The sequence below is a fragment of the Pinus tabuliformis genome, chromosome 3_1 (genome assembly GCF_031772625.1).
Source record: "Pinus tabuliformis cultivar Carrire ecotype Pingquan chromosome 3_1, CPIR1, whole genome shotgun sequence".
Classification (NCBI taxonomy): domain Eukaryota; kingdom Viridiplantae; phylum Streptophyta; class Pinopsida; order Pinales; family Pinaceae; genus Pinus; species Pinus tabuliformis.
This window is the reverse complement of record NC_142301.1, coordinates 407,757,932-407,780,093: the sequence shown is the minus strand read 5'-3', so window position 1 is coordinate 407,780,093 and position 22,162 is coordinate 407,757,932. Positions and strand designations below refer to the sequence as shown.

The 22,162-nt window shown below is 41.7% G+C and overlaps 1 protein-coding gene across 23 annotated transcripts in view; it reads right to left on the bottom strand.

Annotated features, from left to right (window-relative positions):
* The window catches only part of LOC149187470 (nudix hydrolase 20, chloroplastic-like), a 614,870-nt gene that overhangs the window by 377,673 nt on the left and 215,035 nt on the right, over nt 1-22,162 (bottom strand). For 22 of the 23 annotated variants that reach the window (XR_016255773.1, XR_016255775.1, XR_016255776.1 and 19 more), the window contains exon 5: nt 400-525. The exons of the other annotated variant lie outside the window; for it this stretch is intronic. Coding sequence is in view for 18 of the 22 variants with exons in the window: in XM_089411370.1 (XP_089267496.1) it covers nt 400-525 (126 nt within the window). In the remaining 4 variants the exon portion in view is untranslated. The remainder of the gene's footprint in view (nt 1-399; nt 526-22,162) is intronic. 23 annotated transcript variants of the gene reach the window in all.

Here is a 22,162-nt window from a genome sequence, read left to right as displayed (position 1 = left end):
AATTGAAAACATTTCAACAATACACCTATAAAACAAAACAGAGCAAATAGCAACCTGGCCAAATAATGCACCCACGCAGTTTTTGTAGTTGCAGCAAAAGAAACAACAGAATGAAACCAACACAAATTTGCCAACCAAGCAACCAAGAAGTTTTATATTGTGCCTAGATGCTTACCCTTCAACAATTTTAATGTGAAGCATGCAAAATCCGCTAGGATCATATAGTTCTTCCACATGGAAGGATATGTCAGCTAACATCAATCTGCCAATTTTTATCATATATATCTCATTTTCCATAGTTCTATTAAACACATTCCGAATGCCTTCACAATCACTTCCTGCATATATATACCATGTTCTTTTTTTCTTTCACTTAAAAATTGGAAATATCACACCTACCAGACCTCCTGCGACAAGATGGTCCAGCATGCCTGGAAATGTTGCTTTTGTCTCACTTCGCTTCCCAATCCAAAGACTCTTTTCACCACCAATGTCAACATATCCATTCATGTGGACACCATATGCCTGCATTAGAATCATATGCTGATATCAACATAAGGGACGTTCCCAGTAAATGTTTTAAGATTATTGAACATACTCTGAACATCGGAAATAAGTATATGCTTCTTAAACCATCAACTTCAGCAAGAAAGGCCAAAGTAATGAAAACATAGTCAACCTCAATCACTAAAAGAAAAAACTAGTTATTCAGTTACAAGCACAAATCTCCATACCCATTTTTCTACTTAAACTTGATGCCCTGTTACAAACCCCAAAAGCTAAATGGCTTGAATGTTCATTAGTAGTACCAGCCAACAAGAATATCAGTGTTTCTTATCTCGTAGTGGAGAAATTATTGGCTTCTACATATTATTTGCCAATTTGCAGTGTAGAATGCACAGGCAACAATGTTAAAAGACAGAATTAGATATCATTTGTTATAAAACCATGGGCACGAGCATGTCACAAAGATTTTATGACAACCATAGCTAATAAAGGAATATGGTCAAACTGAAAATTGGTGCAGCAGAGGAGCTTTTGCATGACGGATTTGGAGCTGCTTTGTGGCCAGTCTTGGTTTCCACAGATCAATAATTAGAATGAATTGTGGACTGAGGGAAAAATGAATTAATCCATGCATACATTTGGTGCTTGAAAATTACTATCACATAGCAAAAATGAAGGAAGCTTAAGCCCATAGATACAGAAAAATGACATGGCAGGTAACTCAAAGGGGAGGAACAGTGATTCCAGGGACAATTTCAAGACATCTTGTCCAAACTCCACCTCATGGAGGTGATTATCAAACCCACAGTTCTATATAGCTCTAGCATCTGGGGCCCAAGCTTGTTATACACATACTGGGCCAGGATGGAGAGAGTCCTCACCCTACTTCTCAAGCACATCATCTGCTAAAAGGGATGGTTCCGCAGCTCATTATTCAGGCAGAGTTTGGTGTCCATCAATTTTGCCTCAAGGTCATTTTACACTTGGTCTCTTTCCTGCATAGAGTCAAGTCTTTCGGAGACTCCATCACTTAGAGAGAGATGTACCCTTACCTTGCAATTTGCTCCTCAAAGGCTCTCGCTTCAAATCCCCCCTAGACCATGCACAAGGTTGGTTCTCAAAGGTGTCTTGGCTTCTCCAATCGATGATTATATCCCCAAAGCAACTTCCCTTGTTCAAATTCTCCCTTGAAGCGTTGAGCCATCTCCTACTGACTAGACACAAACTAAATCAAGCTATCCAAGAGAATATCTACAAATTGTACATTCACATCACTTGTACCTCACCTGTGACAAGCATGGGCTCAAAGATGTCCTACCTAGAATCACCTTTTAGAGTTGTGGGATTGCAGCACCGTCCACTCCCCTTATGCACACAACCATTGGATGCACTCACTCAAAATTCCTCTGGAGAGCTCAAAGTCAATTTCATCAACTATGGATGAAGATGAACCACCATATAGCACAATCTGATAAGATGTTCCACCTACATGTAATGTCCCTTTCCAATCCCTAGCAGAAGAGAAAAGTGAAGTCATAGCCTACTATGATCCCCGTAGGTTATTAGCAAGAAAAAGGGGGCCAATAGGTTAATTAGTAGATATTATATCAATAATTAAATAGAAGGTGGTAAAGTCACTTTAGAAAAATAAGTGACCCGTGGTATTATTTTGCCACCCATAGTATTTTGGAAGCGGGAGAATTATAGAGAAGAGGAGACTTGAGGAAAAGGGGTGTGAGGTTTGATTGCTAAATTGACAAGCAGCTTGAGTAGCTACTGTAAGAGGGAGAACCCTCATGGACTCGCAGTTTTAATGTTGAAATACACATCGTAGCTAGTGGTGATTGGTTTCGACAATTATAGGGCCTGTTGTCTCTCAGATTGTACAGGCACTGCAACAACAACACAGGTCGGGGGTTGTCACTCTGATCCCTGACCTCTCCTTTCTAGTTGACTCCCGAGTCCCAACAGCAGGCTATGGGAGGTAGTCCCAATGGAAATGTGAAGATGAAGGAAAAGTTGTGTTAAATTGGCAACTAGGGCCAAACTCCATGTGGGTCAGCTTATTTACGGCAGCCGATATTTTTGTTGGATCCCTCTCATCAAGAGGTATAGGATTGATCTAAATATCATCTGATTCCGACAAGTATATATAAAGTTACGAATTTATTTATGTTATGGACAAATTGTTAATTCAGCTAGCATCTTATGTAGGCTCAGAAGCCCAATAGATGTGTCTATTCATCATCTACGTTTTTAATATAAATAAGTGTGGACTTGAAGTCATTTATATACACCTCTTCATGTGTAGCCTCCTCCTCTCCGCGTTTGGGTTTTTGGTGAAGGGGAGAGACACCAAAAAGAGTGATACGCTGGTCTCCACGTGAAGCTCTAAAACACCATAATGAACTACAGACATATGCAGCCCTAAACGCAGGCACCTATACGTTGTCTAAACAATCCTAATAAAGGGTATCCGCAGAGAAAACCGTTGTAGGGTATTGACTGCACCATGGTTTTAGGTGCAGTCATGTTCTCGGATCTGGCAGCGTAGATCAGGCTATGTGTATAGTGGATCTGGCAGCGTAGTTACACACAGTTCTTGAAAGCCATTGATACGCAGTTCATGCAGAGATAATACGCTACTCATGGGCAGGTCATGGAGACACGCAGTTCAATGCAGTCATGATAAACGCTGTTCATGAGGCACTTATACGCTGTCTTGAGATGTAGTCATGGTCAACACAGTCATGTTCTCGAATATGGAAGCGTAGATCAGGCTCCGTGTATAGTGGATCTGGCAACATAGTTACACACAGTTCTTGAATCCATTGATACACAGTTCATGCAGAGATAATACACTGCTCATGGGCAGGTCATGGAGACACACGCAGTTCAACGCAATCATGATAAACGCTATTCATGAGGCACTTTTACGCAGTCCTGAGGTGTAGCCGCTGTCAACATATGGAAGTCACAGTCACGAAGAAGGAAGCCACAATCGGATCCGCATTGAGGTGAGATGTGTCTAAGGGTTCAAGCTACCTCCTAGGATGGGTTAAGGAGCAATAGAACAAGGTTGGTAACCCTCTCAGCATACCTGTAGATTGAAGGTATTCTCGTATGGAGAGAGCAGCTAAGAAAGGATGAAGCCTAAGCATATCGGCATATCTATCTCAGATAGATGACAAACTTTGGATACTCCTGTAGCAGAGTCTCGGTGATGATCACTGTGGTATTACTTCAGAGTGAGCAGTATGACTTGGATCTATATGTCTCAACATACGAAGCAGTGTTACAGTCTATAAGGAGAAGCAGTTCTAATGTTCAGCATAATGATGCATGATGATATGAGCATGGGCAGCATGATGATAAATGAGATCATTGGCAGCATAGTGAGTAGATCATGGGCAGCATAATGATGTATGATGCAGCAAGGTGCAGCATATGGACGAGATGCAGCACTATGATGGGTAAAGGAGTCACCTTAGAGAATCAGTTGAAGCAATATGTCTTCAACTGATCTCTATCGATGTCAAAAGTCAAAGTGTTGACTTCTATTGTAAATGTACTATCTCTCTCTCTCTTTCTCTACTAAACTTTGAAGAAAATAAAAGAAGAATTGATCAAGGGTTTCCCCACATTGTGGGGTTTGTCCCTGGCTAGCGCCACATCTTGTGTCCTCTTGTCTTGGCTTGTCCTCTGCAATTTACATTTATGTTCTATCTGCAGTTTACTTTATGCTGATGTGATTGCTAATATGGAAAAGAAATTAAATAAATTTCTCTAGCATAGAACATACCTAACATTAACATGGAATCGAGGATCTCAACTTTCAGAAGTTATATGGTAGTGATGTCGGACCAGATTTGGGAAATGCCTCTGAGTCTCATAAATTCATTCGCATTGATTTTCTTGGTGAACTTTCGTCCGGACATATGTTTTGCAGTTAGCATGGTGAGCTCATATTTGGTTGAGCCTCACTGGATTGGTGCCAAGAATCTTCTGAGATATCTTCGGAGCACAATCTCTCATGGATTAACATACACTGCCGGAAATATGAAAACTGCATGATTATTCGAATGCTGACTGGGCAGGCAGTGTGGAGGAACACTAAAGCACTTCTCAATGTTGGTTCTCTTCGGATTCTACTTTGATATCATGGATGAGCAAGAAACAGAAGTCGGTTGTTATAAGTACCGCCAAGACCGGATACATAACTACGAGTATGACCTCGTATGAAGTTGCTCGGTTGTGGAAACTCTTCAGTGAGTACACATGATGAATACCACTGTGATTCTCTGTGACAAGCAGAGGTGGGATTCGATTATTGAGGAATCCTTTATTCGACAATTGCTCTAGCAGATAGACATCAGATACTGCCTTATCTGGGATATGGTAAGTCGATGAGCAAGGAGGCTCCATCGCATTAAGATGATACATAGGTCGCTACACTTTGTCAGAGCCCCGGGGAAAGATCAAATTTGTGATTTTCCCGAATGACTTGGAGTCGTCGAGAGACCCTTGTACAAGGGTCCTGCATGTTGCATACATTGAGCTCTGGGAGCTTTGGGGGCTTGCGGTTCTTACTGGAGCAACATACGACCACAAGGTGACTCACCCTCCCCTGGTGGTGCGCACTGGGACAAGATGATTCGCTCTCTTGTGGGACAGGATGATTCGCTCTCCTGTGGACAGGATGATTCGCTCTCCTATGAAACAAGATGATTCGCTCTCTTGTGGGACAAGATGATTCGCTCTCTTGTGGGACAAGATGATTCACTCTCTTGTGGCACAGGATGATTCGCTCTCCTATGTCGCAGGATGATTAGTTCTCCTGTGAGATCTGGATGACGTGTTCTCCATGACGATTATGTTGCAGGATGATTAGCTCTCCTGTGAGGTCTGGATGATGTGTTCTCCATGACGATTATGTAGCAGGATGATTATCTCTCCTATGAGGCCTGGATGATGTGTTCTCCATGGTGATTGTGTAGCAGGATGATTAGTTCTCCTGTGAGGACAGGATTGATTAAGTTCTCTTGTCGAGGCATCCTACCCATGCAGTCTGGGACTCATGGGAAGTACCTCTCATCTGATCAATGAGCAGGGAAATAAGGTTAGGGACCAATTGTAGGAGTTGTACCTACTATGACGGACTTCAAGTCGGTTGATACTGGTCTGTGACCAGTGGTACATACTCTCAGACTAACTTCGGGTCAGTATAGGACTGGTCTGGGACCAGTGAGAGTGGTACATACTATGACGCTGACTTCGGGTCGATTGAGACTGGTCTGGGACCAATGGTACATACTCTAACACTGAATTCAGGTCAGTATAGGACTGGTCTGGGACCAGTGAGAGTGGTACATACTATGACACTAACTTCGAGTCGGTTGAGACTGGTTTGGGACCAGTGGTACACACTCTGAGACTGATGATACTAGTCTAGGACCAGTGGTAGGAGTGATACCCACTATGACGCTGACTTTGGGTCGGTTGAGACTGGTTTGGGACCAGTGGTACGCACTCTGAGACTGACTTCGGGTCAGTGGAGAATGGTATGAGGCATTCTCAATCAATTCTTCTTCTTCATAGTTCAGTAGAACTAAGTTGAGCAGAGCAGAGCCAGCAGAGCTGGGCAAAGCAAAGCAGAGCCAGCAGAGCTGAGCAGAGCAAAGCAGAGCCAGCAGAGCTAAGCAGAACAGAGTAGAGCAGAGCCAGCAGAGCGGAGCAGAGCTAGGCAGAGCACTAATGGCAAAGATAGTACAATCGGACATATGGATCAGCGGATGGAGTTCTCCCTAGTTGAGAGGGAGTGTTAAATTGGCAACAAAGGCCAAACTCCATGTGGGTCAGCTTATTTACGGTAGCGAATATATTTATTGGATCCCTCTCATCAAGAGGTGTAGGATTGATCTAAAGATCATCCGATTCCGATAAGTATTTATGAAGTTATGAATTTATTTATGTTATGGACAAATTGTAAAGTCGACTAGCATCTTATGTAGGCTCATAAGCCCAATAGACGTGTATATTCATCATCTACGTTTTTAGTATAGATAAGTGTGGACTTGAAGTCATTTATATACACCTCTTCATGTGTAACCTCCTCTCCATGTCTGGGTTTTTGGTGAAGGAGAGAGACACCAAAAAGAGTGATACGCTGGTCTCCAAGACGCAGATGAAGGAAGAGGCTCCCAGCCACGTGAAGCTCTAAAACACCGTAATGAACTACAGACATATGCAGCCTTAAATGCAGGTACCTATACGCTGTCTAAACAGTCCTAATAAAGGGTAACCACAGAGAAAACCGTTGTAGGATATTGTTCTCAGATCTCGGAGTGTATATCAGGCTCCGTGTATAGTGGATCTGGCAGCGTAGTTACACACAGTTCTTGAAAGCCATTGATACGCAGTTCATGCAGAGATAATACGCTACTCATGGGCAGGTCATGGAGACACACACAGTTCAACGCAGTTATGATAAACATTGTTCATGAGGCACTTATACGCTGTCCTAAGATGTAGCCACAGTCAACGCAATCATGTTCTTGGATCTGGCAGCGTAGATTAAGCTCCGTGTATAGTGGATCTGGCAGCGTAGTTACACACAGTTCTTGAAGCCATTGATACGCAGTTCATGCAGAGATAATACGTTGCTCATGGGTAGGTCATGGAGACACATGCAGTTCAACACAGTCATGATAAACGTTGTTCATGAGGCACTTATACGCAGTCCTGAGGTGTAGCCGTTGTCAACATATGGAAGTCACAGTCACGAAGAAGGAAGCCACAATCGGATCCGCATTGAGGTGAGATGTGTCTAAGGGTTCAAGCTGCCTCCTCGGATGGGTTAAGGAGCAATAGAACCAAGGTTGGTCACCCTCTCAGCATACCTGTAGATTGAAGGTATTCTCGTATGGAGAGAGCAGCTAAGAAAGGATGAAGCCTGAGCATCTCGGCATATCTATCTCAGATAGATGACAAACTTTGGATACTCCTGTAGCAGAGTCTCGGTGATGATCACTGTGGTATTACTTCACAGTGAGCAGTATGACTTAGATCTATATGTCTCAGCATACGAAGCAGTGTTACAGTCTATAAGGAGAAGCAGTTCTAATGTTCAGCATAATGATGCATGATGATATGAGCATGGGCAGCATGATGATAAATGAGATCATTGGCAGCATAGTGAGTAGATCATGGGTAGCATGATGTATGGGTAGCATAGTGATGTATGATGCAGCAAGGTGCAGCATATGGACGAGATGCAGCACTATGATGGGTGAAGGAGTCACCTTAGAGAATCAGTTGAAGCAATATGTCTTCAACTGATCTCTGCCGATATCAAAAGTCAAAGTGTTGACTTCTATTGTAAATGTATTACCTCTCTCTCTCTCTCTCTCTCTCTGCTAAACTTTGAAGAACATAAAAGAGGAATTGATCAAGGGTTTCCCCACATTGTGGGGTTTGTCCCTGGCTAACGCCACATCTTGTGTCCTCTTGTCTTGGCTTGTCCTCTGCGATTTATATTTATGTTCTATCTGCAGTTTATCTTAATGCTGATGTGATTGCTAACTGTGAAAATTTAAACAAATTGCTCTAGCATAGAACATACCTAAAATTAACAAGTTGGCAACCAACAAGTTCGAGAGACACGATTGAATGGCCTAGCTACTTTGTTAACTTTAGCAAGCCTTAAAGATTAGATTAGATTTGAATGTGAGACCAGTGCCTTATGGAGTCAACTTCTTGCTTATTACCAGTTAGATGCCAAGTAATCAGATGAACAATCATTGCTTGGACGCTTCACTAACCTAGATGAAATGCAATCCTACATGCTAGGTGGAATGCAAAATCTTGGTTGATTTTAAGTTAGATGCCTATTATAAATGTAACCTTCCTCTTAATTGTTTCGGAACTAGTCTCTAGAGTAGGTTGTGGGATGGAAGCCAATGGGAAGCAAGCAGAAGCTTGATTAACGATACTGACACGGACAAGGAAGATGAAGTTGAGAGTGGTCTCCCCTTTCTCTCAAGCATTATTTATGATGACATATCCATCGATACCCTTGAGAAGAAGGATCATTATTTTCCCTTACATGAAAAGGATGATTTTGAGGAGGAAAAACTCGTTGAATATAATACTTCACCCTCCCCTTTTCCTTATCCTCTTGTTCATCACTTCAAGTCTTCCACAAGTGATTCCCTTGCCCCTTTTCAAATGATCTCGAGTGACCATGAGCCCTTTCCCCCTTCTAAGTATGATGTCAAGGAAGAACCCCTCATTGAATATACTTTATCTCCTTTGACACACCCTCAGGATTATGATCACCCCACAACCTCCCCTCTCCAATGTGACCATCACCGTGAGCAACCTATTTGTTGCACTCCTCCCTTCCCTCACCCTTCGTTCCCCTCTCATCACAACCTTGTGGCATCTACAAAGCATAAGATTGTAAGCAATGATTGTGATAGGGAGTTCTTGAGAGTGATATTTTATTCCACCATTGTGTACTTAGAGGAAATCCCTGCACTTCTAGATTGACCTATTCTCCTTCTCCTAGGGCTTCCTTTTACCTCGACAGAGATCATGTTTTCCCTCCTCCCACCCACTTCACCCTCCATCTAATTATGTTTGCATTCGCTTTGGGTTTTGTTTCATGAGTGATCATACTGGCAGGCATATGTATAGCGATATGATGATATGTTGGTTGCACTGCCTTTATGATTACACTTAGTATTAGCCTTACTATGTGCATGTTAGAGTAGGATGCATTGCATGTTGATTTTCGCATTAGAACTAAAATCATATGATATTTCTCATGGTAGATTAGTTGCATTTAGATTAAAATTTGCATATTTTATTTTTCTGTTGATTTTACAACCTAACACTAAGCATGGGTGATCATAGGACACCATAGAAACATGTTGCCCCATGGGTTTAGTCCTTGATATGTGCAAGTAACAAGTTTGTGGTGACCAAGAGATTGTTGGTGTTCTCATCAGCTCCCGTTCGAGCAGCTTCGCCCACTCTTTGAAAGATCATGTCCCAATTGGAGCTAAATGTTACTCACCATTTTGTGGGTGATATCCCTAGGAGAATTTTTTTCTCCATGATGGTTTGTAGCTGGCAGCCAACAGCCCCAACTGGCTCGATGTGCCATTTTTCCACCACCTGAGCCAACCATGTGGTCCCTCACCCATCTGTCATGATCATATGTTTGAAGGTAGGCCTCCCAAACCTAAAGGAATGTCTTGTCATTTGGTAATTTAGTACTTTAGTTTGCTTATTATGGAAATTATTGGGCATGAATAATGGGGGGATTTGGCGGAAAGAGTGGACTAAGTCTATGCCCTTGTCCCCTAGACCTCTTTTGGGGTGTTAACCTTGAACCCTAGTCCCGTGGGATCTCTTTTACTGACCTTTAGGCCTCTGGGATGGTATTTCATGGGAAATCCCGATTTTGGATGCGTGTTCCTGCTCCCTGATTCACACATATCATCCCCCTTCTGCTCATTATACTCCCTTTCATCACTTCTCCCACCTAGGACCACATTTCTCCACTGGGTCAACATAGGGTTGGCCACCCCCTCCCCTTGCCCAACATCTTGGGTTGGTCCTGGAACGATGCCCTGGAGGTTGATGTAGCTAAAAAGAAAAGAAAAAGCATAATTGGCCACATTCAATAGGAAATTGTACCACAAAATGCAAAAGATGACTGAGACAAACACATTTAGCACGTGGGCAAAAGCCATTGCATGAGCTCTTCCCCTTTCATGGCCATCACCCTGGTTCCTAGAGGCCCTTGATGAGTCTCCTTTATCATTCAGGAACCCATGATTGTCCCAACCCCTGGTGGGCGATGAATTGCCCCACCTCAAAAGGGGGTATCCACTGCTATACTTTGCACATCATGGTCTCATCCCTTTGAGCCCCGAGTAGTTAACCAAAGAAAATCACAAAAGGCAAAAGGCATTTGAAGAAGGGTGGAAAAATCAAGGTCAAGGTAACTCATGTACCACGATTGCTCCCTCCTATACATTATTTACCCAAGTGTGGGCTTCCCTTTTATTAGCTACCCTTGTGCCATGGGATGTGACCCAGGTTGTTCCCCTTTGTCCCCTACTCCACTTCATCATTATATCACATGCCACCACCATTTGATGGATGTACCATGAACATATCACCCCCTTTAGAAGTAGAAACCACCTAATAGGATGATTGGTTAACCCCTTTTGGAGCTTGGAGACAATGGCACATGCCAAAGCCCACTATGAAAGGGCATGCCATTATGAAGTGCCCACTTATTGTCCATGACTTATAAACTCGTTTACTTGATTACTTTAATGACTTGATATGTTGGAAGCTAAGTTGCAGGAAACGTTGGAGAAGGGTCTGTTTCCAGCCGTAAACAAGGAAACTCATACCGTACGGCCTGGAAACGCATTTTCGGTCATACTGGCCTGTTTCTCGAGGAGGGAACGTGGCCAGTACAGCCGGAAACGCGTTTCCAAGCCGTACGGTGCAGTTTCCTCTACTAACTTGACTTTTTCTTGTATTTTTTTTTTATGTTTTCGCTTTTAATTTTTTATTGGGTGACTAAAATATCTTTTGGATGCTTCTAGATGCCTCTCAAGTTATAAAAAAGAGGATTTTCTGAGTGGGGCAGCCTAATGTTCAAACCTATGGCCCTAGTGTTGATATGCAGTTCATGGTAAAAGTAAAAGTGGCATTCTCCTTTATTTTTCATTTTCATCCTTTTACTTAAATTTTTAACATTACCATGAAATGACTCAGGATGTTTGAGAGTGGTTTTGCCCTCATTGGATTTCATATGGAGAAAGTAGAATTTTAGATCTCACTCAAAATCCAGCAGACTTATCTGTTTTTCAGGATTTCAAGATTTCAGGATTGGGGGATTACAATGTTTCGATTGGATTTTGTCATGTACTAGGGTATGGAACTTGTATTTAATCAAGAGAACCAAGCCCTCTATGCAGGGGAGACTCCCAATAATCAAGAGCACATAGGGTACTAGGGTATGGAACTTGTATTTAATCAAGAGCACTAAGGTCGTTCGACTATGTAGGAGGAGACTCCCAATCTATGTTGCGGGGGAGCGCCCCCCCCCCCTCGAACCCGCTCCCGAATCGCGCTCCGGGCGGAGCGGCTCGAGAGAGCGCTCCCAAAATCGCTCCCGGACGGGAGCGATTTTCGGGAGCGCGCTCCCTTAAAAAAATTTGTGCTCCCTAGTCTGTTCCGGAGCGATTTGGGGAGCGATCGCTCCGGCACTCCCGGAGCAATTTTTAATGCCCGGGAGCGATCGGGGAGATTGCTCCCCGATCGCTCCCTGGCATTAAAAATCGCTCTGGGAGCGATTCGCGCGGGGCCGGGAGCGGGTCGGCGGAAAAAAATTCCACGGACCCAAAAGAAAATTAAATTTAAAAAAAAAAAAAAATTGGTTTTAAAAGGCCAATTGGCCAAAAAAAATTCATTGTTACTTCATTGAGCTTGAGTTTGGAGCTGGAGCAAGAGCAAAGGAGCGAGGAGCAAGTGCTGAGGAGCGAGGAGCAAGTGCCAAGGAGCGAGGAGCAAGCCTGCAGAGGTAAGTAACTTAGTAATTTAGTTAGTTTAGTTGGTTAGGTAGTAATTTAGTTAATTTAATTTAGCTTATTGAGTTTAAAAATCATGTATTTAAATCAAATTAATAAATTAAATTAATTAATCCCAATAAATTAAATTCATTTGCAGATTCAAGAATCAAAACCCTACAAACATCAAACACCATGGACCTGGCTATATTTCTTGGCATTTTCCTCTTCCTGGTCCCTTTTATGGTTATTATGGTGCTGGAGAGTAGGAAACGGAGGGGCCAGCCTCAAACTGAAGAGGGGGATGAAGAAGCCGGAGAAAGTCAAATGGGTGAAAACCCCGGTGAGGAGGAGCTGGAGGAGGGTGAACATGACCCTCAAAAAACTAAACAAGACCAAACTCCATTGTGGAAATATGTTAACAGGGCTGAAACAGGGAGAGGGGGTGGAACCACTAAATTTCATTGCCCCCATTGCAACACTGATTACACAGGTTCATACACCCGTGCTAGAAGACACCTCTGCGGGAAAAGGCCATGGGATGGAGAGAAACAAATAGGAATCAAAACTTGTACAGCGGTGTCAACAACGGAGAGAGCCAAATACATAAGGGAAGAGGAGGAAGCCCAATACAGAACAAAAAAATCAAGGGGTTTCTTTGAACCAAGCTCACAATCACAAAGAACTCCTTCAGCATCCTCCCAAGGCAGTGGATATGGACATGGAGGCACAGGCTCATCATCTTTAAGGCGTAGAACCATATCAGATTTCCTTGATGAGGGGTGTAGGAATGATGTGGATTCAAAAGTTTACAGGTTTCTATATGCATGTGGGATACCATTCAATGTTCTTCGCTCACCTTATTGGCACGAAATGGTTTCTGCCATAAATGATGCCCCTAAAGGATACAAGAGCCCTGGGTATGACAAGGCAAGAACCGTTGGCCTTGATCATGAAAAAGCAAAAATATCACATTCTTTGAATAAAATGACAAGTTCTTGGACTGACCATGGGGTGTCCATTGTATCTGATGGATGGACAAATGTAAAAGGCAAGCCATTGATAAGTGTTCTTGCTGTGTCTGTTAGTGGTCCCATCTTTCTAGTTGCACATGATTACTCAGACAAGTTCAAGACCGCCATCAACATTGCAGAAGCATTACTTGAAACAATTGAGCGTATTGGCCCATACAATGTCATCCAAGTCATCACTGATAATGCTCCTAATTGTAAGGCAGCGGGAGCAATTATTGAGGATAAATACCCCAACATATTTTGGTCTGGATGTTTGGTTCACACATTGAACCTTCTGTTGCATGATATTGTCAAAAACAAAAATGAACAATACCAATGGATTGGTAATTTGTACAAAAAGGCAAACAAATGATAAAATTTATTACAAATCATAGCAATACCCATGGCCTTTTCCGCAGTCACTCGAGATTGGAGTTGCTGAAGATTGCGAAGACTAGATTTGGTAGCTATTACCTCACCTTCAGGCGCCTTTTGAAGGTAAGAGAGGCATTAGCTAGCATGGTATCAAGTCCACATTGGCAGGTGTTAAAGGAAAGGGCTACAAATGTAGCTGACATGGCAGGTTTTGAAATGGTGGAGGAGGCCGCTCTTGATGGGCAGTTTTGGACAAGTGTGAGGCAGGTATTGGATTTCACCAAGCCAATTTATCACATGATTCGGTTTGCAGATACAGACAAACCAATGATTGGCGAGGTGTATGAGCAAATGGACACCATGTTGGGGGAAATAAAAGACATTGTTCATAATAGAGATCCCAACTTGTACAAACTGATTCATGATTGTGTGTGTGAACGGTGGAATAGGCTTAACCTTCCACTACATTGCTTGGCGTATATCCTTACGCCAAAATACTACTCTAAATCTTGGTTGGGCCAACCTGCAGCAGGGGGTGGGGTTAGGACCAAACCCCATTTAGATCCAAAGGTAACTAAAGGATATTTGGAAGCATTAGAAAAGTTGGTACCTGACAGGGAGGAATGTGCAGCTGTGCGCCTTGAAATAGGTAGATACTTCAGTGGCATTGGTTTGTATGGTAACTTCCATGCAATGGACGACAAAGATAAATTTGAATCTCTCACATGGTGGGAAACATATGGCGGCCACGGACTTTTGCCAAAATTGGCAAAAAAAGTTCTTTCACAGGTTGTAAATTCTTCTTCTGCAGAGAGGTGTTGGAGCACCTACAGCTATATACATAATGTGAAAAGAAACAGACTCAATGAAAACCGAGCAGAAAGCTTGGTTTATGTGCACTACAACTTGAGGTTGTTGAGTCATTACTGTGATCGGGCTAATGAGGATCCCACATATAAAATTTGGGACAATCACCCAGAGGATGACAATTTGGAGGATGGCATTGTACATATTGAAGAACTAGAAGAGGAACTTGTAAGGGATGAAAATGAAGCAGCTGCAGCAGCCATGCCACCTCCACCTCCACCATCCAGTAGCGGTGCTCGAGGTCCGAGTCTTGTTCCTTTGCTGTCGCCACCTCCATCTACACCCTCGCTGGAGGTTCTAGTTCTGGTCGTCGGTCTGTGCGGGAGACTCCTAGAAGACCACCACGACCTGCTTATACTCCTGGAGACTCTCGTGGCAAGGGCCACATGTAGATTTACAGTTTACTTGTCTTTTTTAGTTTCTATTAGACTTTAGTTTTCATAACTGTTGAGTTTTGAGTCCTTGACTCTTGACTCTTGACTCTTTCATATCATAATGATATTTTTTGTAAACATTATATCACTGTGACAATGAAAATTTGAAGTTTGAAGTTGGGCCTTGGCAATTATAACTCATTGGTAATGATTGTGAATTATGAATATGATGCTTTGTGAAAGACTAAAGTTGTATCATTTCATCTCATTATTCATGTTTCATTTTATAAATTTTTAACATTTCATATCATGTTAACAGTTAGAAGTTAGGACTTAGAAATATCTTCGATATTACTTCTTGTAATGGTTAAACTTAGCTTACAAGTACAACTTTGGTGATCAATGATGATAAATGTTATTGAATTTTCAATTCTGAAAGCTTGAAGTTGAAACTTTAAGATTGAATTTGATGAATCATGATTTATAAGACTAAATATGTTGCAGTTGTAATATGTATTTTACTAACTTGTGGACATGGTTGATGACGATTATAATTTCTAGGTGATTGATGTGATATGGTTCAATGATCAATCTATGTTTTTTTATGTTTTTTATGTCTAATTCATCATTCTACATGTTTTTGTTGACATATATGTATCAAAAATTAAAAAATATAAAAAATATATATATTTTTAAAAAATCGCTCCCGAATTCGCTCCCAAACCGGGAGCTTCTAAAAATGGTCGCTCCCGCTCCCCGCTCCCGCTCCCAAGTAACATTGCTCCCAATCAAGCACAAGACAAGAAATTAGAAATTTCTCGTGGCTGATTTTTGATATTGCTATTTTCATTATGTGATCATTCATGAGTAAATGTGATGTAAATGTAGAGACTTATAGTTTATGCATTGACAATTGACAATTTGATCATAATGTAATAAATTAGAATGTATCATATATGCTTTATGATTGCACATGTTTCTCAAATGTCCTCATATATATATATATATATATATATATATATATATATATATACGTTTCCCCGTTTCCAAAATTTGGGGAGGTCACATTTCGTACCCGTGCCCGTTTCAGAAACTTGTACTCATTTCCTCGTTTCGTGCAACTTAGGTTGGAAGGTGCGGGAACGCATTGGATTTTATGTAGGATTGCATATGATCTCCATTTTGCGTTTCGTCTCCCTATACAGGGTCCTAACTCTCCAGAGGGCTACATTGGCACATGTAGGGTGTGTGTAGAGAGCCATGGGCCTCCACAACAATAGACAGCACTCCATGGATCCGCGGAGATGTTCATAGATAGCTCAAGATTCACCTATTGGACAAAGAAAATGCACCTAGTTCATTATGCCCAGTCGGCCCCATAGTTGTACCATGCACTTAGCAGATGACCTAGGACTTGTGTACTAATGTGGCATCACCTACACAATCATCAAAGCCCTTACAGATGGTCTATTGGCATTTTTTATTTATTTGGAGACCCATGAGGTTACTTGTGTGCCCCCACACCCATTGGGAGCACCACAAGTCTATTATTTGGAGCATCACCTACACAATCATCTAAGCCCTTACAGATGGTCTATTGGCATTTTTTATTTATTTGGAGACCCATGAGGTTACTTGTGTGCCCCCACACCCATTGGGAGCACCACAAGTCTATTATTTGGAGAACAAGGGGCCAACCCCTTGTCCACTACTTTTGGGAGTCTTCTTCATCACTGTCGCACTTATGGACTTCATCAGGATTCTTAGAAAGCCCAACGACATGTATTATTAATCATTTGACAGCTTAAGAGGCTTATTCTTTTGTTTATGAGCTAGTTTGGTGGGCTTGTCACCAAAAGTTAGTTATTTTGCACATTATTTTATTAACATTATTTTATTCTAGGGGCTAATGTAGACCTAATTAAATAAATTGAACTCCTTAGAAGTGAATAAATACATGTGATGAGAGCTCAGTTGGAGATCATCACTTGGATTGGATCATATCTTCTTATAAGATTTTCGCTATCTTTTGAGGTGAGACCTTTTGGATGAATGGATGAATTTCGATGTTTGGTTATTCTTCTTTGTCGTAGAGCTTCTATGATTGGTATATCTTGGTGATTGGATATATTCTTCGTACATGTAAGTACCATTTTAACTCTTCATGTTGCTGCATTCATGATATTGGGATTTTCGCTATTCTAGGGTTAATTGGTTGCTTTTCTTGGAACAAAATTGTGGAAATTGAATCTCTAAATAGTGTAGTATCATGATTGGGTTGTGTTTGAATGAATGAATGTTCCTAAAGACATCCTTGTCTTGATAAGTCATAAAATATTTTTGAACAAAGTACAAATGACCTTGAAGCTACTTCCATTAAGACCTAATGCCCAAAGAAGTTCTCTTTTAGGCCTCCTTGACAAGTGGAAATCAATCCAAACTCTAAATCTTCCATGACTCCATCTCTCCCAAAGGACAAAGCATTGGTCCTCCTCTGGTGATCATTGTAAAGCTAATTTATTTCACCTTCCCCTCTTTTCTCGGGCTAATCTACATAGGTCACCTAGGGCATCAATTATCTCACAATCTAGCCATCCAAATACATTGATTTTTGGTCCACAATTGTGTTGGTGTGTCCTCAAGAAGCCCTCCAAATTTCATGAGATTCCGACAGTGGCTCTATTGGTACGTCCACTAGTGGTGAGAGTATCAACCAACTCCTCTTCCTACCTCTATTGCTTCATCTACTGCGAACTCACAAGATCTCCAAAACCTAAGGTCGTGCTAGTACTGGTGACTGAACTCGATCCTTGTGATTGTCCATGCAGTTGTCCCTGCAGTTGCCCCTGCTACTAGACCAATGGAGCTTTTGCTGGCTCATTTTGATCATTTGTTGGCAACACACAAGATCTCTTGGAGGCTCTGTCCTCCATGAACTTTACGTCCCGTCTGACAGTAATCTTCCTACTACTAAGAATGTAGATTTTGTATGCCTTTGAGGTTTCGTTATACCCAACAAAGAACCCCTTCATTGCAATGTGATTCAACTTGATGCGTTTTTCATCTAGGAAATGGCAGTAAGCTATGCTGCCAAAGATTCTGAAGTGACTTGCTATTGGCTTCTTCCCTGAGAAGACTTCTTCTGGTGTTATCTTACCAAACGCCTTCTGAGGAACTTTGTTCTATATATACACAATTGTGTTACATGCCTCTGCCCATAGAAACTTGGGTAAGTCCTGATCATATAACATCGCCTTTGCAGCCCCAACTATAGATTTGTGCTTTTGCTTTGCTACCCCATTTTTCAATGGATTGTATGGAGTTGACCACTCTATCCTAATGCCCTCCTTTGTATAGAAGTCTGTGAAGTCATTATCAGTATACTCTCCTTTGTTATCTAAGCGAAGCACCTTGATACTTTTTCCAGTCGCATTCTCTACTAGAGCTTTAAACTCCCTGAAGCGACTGAAGACTTCATCTTTGGTGCTCAAGAAATAGATCCAGGTTTTCTTGGAATGGTCATCAATGAAGGTAACGAAGTATTTGTGGCCTCTAAGAGATCTAGTGGTGTAAAAATTGGCAACTAGGGCCAAATTCCACCTTGTGACAACTCATATGATGGAGATGATTATTGCACCGGATTCCTCTTTTCGAGAGGTCCAAGTTTGATATAAAGATCATCACATTCGAACAAGCAGAAGTGGAATTTTGAATTTATTCTCTCTCATGCACAAATTGTTAAGGTCGGCCTCAGGCCCATTCAAGGAGAGACTCATTTAGGACTCAATGCTTCAAGAAGAAGCAAAAGGCTCTCCAAGAAAGACATAGGAGGAAGATTTAGACCTAGGGTTAGGGATATTCAATGATGATGAGTATGCATAATGTCAAGACTTCCAATGTGATATAGGACCTCTCTAGAAGCTTTGCAAGGTGATTTGTTACTTGAAAAGGGCTTTCGCTTCTTTGAGAGACGTAATATGGGCTTACTCTAGACCAAGGGTTTTTAGGAAAAATGTGGGAGGGAATTCATCCAAGGTGCTTTCAGGGCATGGTAAGACAAAAGAAAGGGTCTCTTATTATTTATTCCACTGAATACTAATTTCATATGACCCTCAAGAAATCCACCAATCCAATAGATTCAAGCTAGGTTACCTTTCTAGGGCACACCTAGGGCATCAAATTTATGGAGAACCCACTGTGGGAACTCAACCAACTTTTGAGATCCTCTAGAGAAAACACTAAGGAAGAGCCTTATGCAAACCGTTTCCCAAAATTCCCTCTCTAATGCAATTCGCAAGATGCCCTAGCTAGATGCCTAAAGGAGAGGGGTCAAAGATTTAGAAGAGAGAAGAAAGAAAAAAAATTGGGATAGAGGTTAAAGATGACCATCAAGTGATATGATTAGTGCCTAGACCATTGGATGTATGGAGTCATAGATGCTTTAGATAAGCTAATTAGGTCTTTAAGGAAGCCAAAAGCAGAAGCCTTAGCTACCACTTTCAGCGAAGTCAATGGAGTTTCATGGACAAATTACAATAATTCTCCATTAGGAACATTCATTCCATACTATCAATGAGTAACACATGCAAAATTTCCCAAGATCACAATTTCACACCATATTCAATAAATTAAGGCACAAACCTTCACCATGAGAACAAATTGCATGCATTACACATTACATATATATATATATATATATATATATATATATATATATATATATATATATATTCAACAAAAAGCACTTACTAGACAATATGAAGTATATCCATCCATTAAACCATGCGAAAGAGGCTCCAAAATGATGCCAAACCAACTCCAAATGTCAAAGTGCATCTATAAACATCCAAAACAAACCGAAATTGCACGTCTAAATTCTTTTTGTAGTGTGAAAATCCCAAGTGATTATGCTCTCTCTCAATAGGAGAGAGTTTTATTTATATAAGGCCTTTCCTAATCCAAACTAGCCTAACTAGCCCCAACAATAATTAAATAATATGCAAATAACAAATAATTGGTGACAAGTCCACCAAGTAGCTAATGAAGTGACAAAGAAGTCATCCATAAGTGAGTCGAAATGATGAAATCGTGGTGTAGACAGGTCGTTGGAGGGCCTCGTTGAGTCCTCAAGGTGCCATAATGAGAGTGAGGGCTCCATGAATGATAGACAAGGGGGTGGCCCCTTGATCTTTAAGGAAATCATCATGTGGTGCTCCAAAGTGGCTCTGGGGCACAAGTAGTGGTCTCATGGGTCTCCTGATGAAAAATAAGCATGTAGACTGCTCCAAATGAGGGCACTGAAAATGGTGTTTGCCCTCCCATGTCTCAAGGATGAGACAAACGTCCTTTAGGCCTCGGATTAGTTGTCAAAACTTGTATATACTGCTAAGTCGGTTGGGGGCACTGATGGTCCAAGTGCATCATCTCGTATACAATGTGGAGCAAACAACAAGTTGTTAAAGGTGTTGAGGTTTCCCATCGCATGAGATAATTCTTTGTCACATGATCGAAACCCATGGCTTCAACGCATCCCCTACAAGTGTCAATATGACCCTTTGATGGGCTTGGGCCGCAATTAAGTTGCCCAACCCATGATGAAACCACTTACCAATCCTGGATAAGATCCAATGTGTCTCCTCACCATCAAGTACAATGATCCATTGGTGCATCTAAGTGGACCAAGATTGTTAATCAAGGGCATAAATGAGAATTCATAGTGGGTTTCGTGTTGATTTTGGGTAGCATCGGATGTGCTCTAGGCCTCAAATTTTGCAAGGAGGCTTGGGCACATGCATTCCAAAGAACCCAAAAGGCATTTTGGGAAATTCCACCCAAAGACGATTTTATTAAAATAATTAATATTTTTAATAGAGTTCCTAAGTCTGAACTTAGGAAAATTAAAATATTAATGGGTATTAATCTAATTGTGGGTTTAACTTCTAGAAAAATACAAATATCAAGTCAAGACGACCTGAGCCTTTGATTAGGAGTTAATTTAGGCTGTTGGTTCTCCAACAGAAAGATATAAGAAGGGGCTTGAGGATCATTTGGAAAACACACCAAGAGAGATCAAGAGATCGAATTTCTGAAGTGAGAAGTTCTTAGGAGGGAATTCAATTGAGGAGATTTCTCGCAGTTGAGGGGCAGGGATAGTTGGGTTGGAGGATCTTCTCCGGAACCCTAAATACTCGGCAAGAGGCAGAGAAGCACCAGTGGAGGCAACGCAGACCTAGAAAGGACTAACATTGGGCCAAGAGGGCCCACGCAGTGCTTGATGCAGAGCTAGGAGGGTCAGCACAGAGGCAGAGTTGTCTTCCAACAGAAGTCCGAAATTGTCAGGGAGTTGTCGAATCAAACGGGAAGGGTTGACGTCATAGCTCCAGGAGGCAAGGAGACCCAGAGCAGAGCTGACGCAGAGCCTCAGAGAGCTCCACACAAGCCCACGTAGTTACTGTGAAGGGGCAACACAGTTGTAGCCGGGGATAGTCAGTTCAGCGACCGGATCAGGGGGATTTTCCGGCTGAAGTGAGGTAATCGCACTAAGTTTTCTACTAGTGTCTTTTTCTCTATAACTGGATTGTCTGAAGGGCATCCAGAGTTGTATTCAGAACTACTTAATAATAATAAACCATCAAAGTTGTTGCACCGCTTTTCCCGCATTGGGTTTTTCTAGGACTTTTGTCCAAAAATAAAAGTGTATTGAAGTATATTTTCTTTCTTGCTCAGTATCTTGTTTCCGCTTACAATTTAATTAAGTGAAGGCTGCAGTAGTGTTTACTTCGATATTTACCGTAGAACACAGTAAATAACTTGTATGGATTAACAAGTACAAGAAGTAACATTAGTTTGCTGCAGTAGGGGTTCCTCTTGTGGAATTTCACAGTTCAGCGAAATTCTTCCACAGTTCAACGAAATTCTTTGAAGACCTAATTGCTTTAGGACTAAAGAAACCTTCCTCTCTTGTTGTGGCTTCATGGGTTTTCTTCACTTGTCATCTTGAGAAAATGTCTCCCTTGGATTTCATCACAAAAGCCTTACTCAACCCTCAACTAGGGAACTTTTAGGACAACATCTCTACCCTCCCTGTTGAAGCGATCTCCCTCTCACTTAATATCTTCTAACCTAGCCTTAGGCCTCCTTAAACCCCAACTTGGGTCTAAAACCCCTTCACTTGGGTTCTTTGCCCAAAAACCCTTTTTGCGACCAAATTCACACAAACCCACGTCACTAGGTTTGTGGAGTACCTCCCAAGCTACACAATTCAATAGGATTTGACCACGGATTTGTTAGGGTTTGACCGCAAACTTTCTCTCTCCTTTGACCAAGGATTTTGATGCTACTTTGACTAGTTTTGACTACGGGAAGAAGGTTGCACTCTTTGACTAGTTGACCAAACCCTTTTCGAGCAGATTTGACCATTGACCAAGGA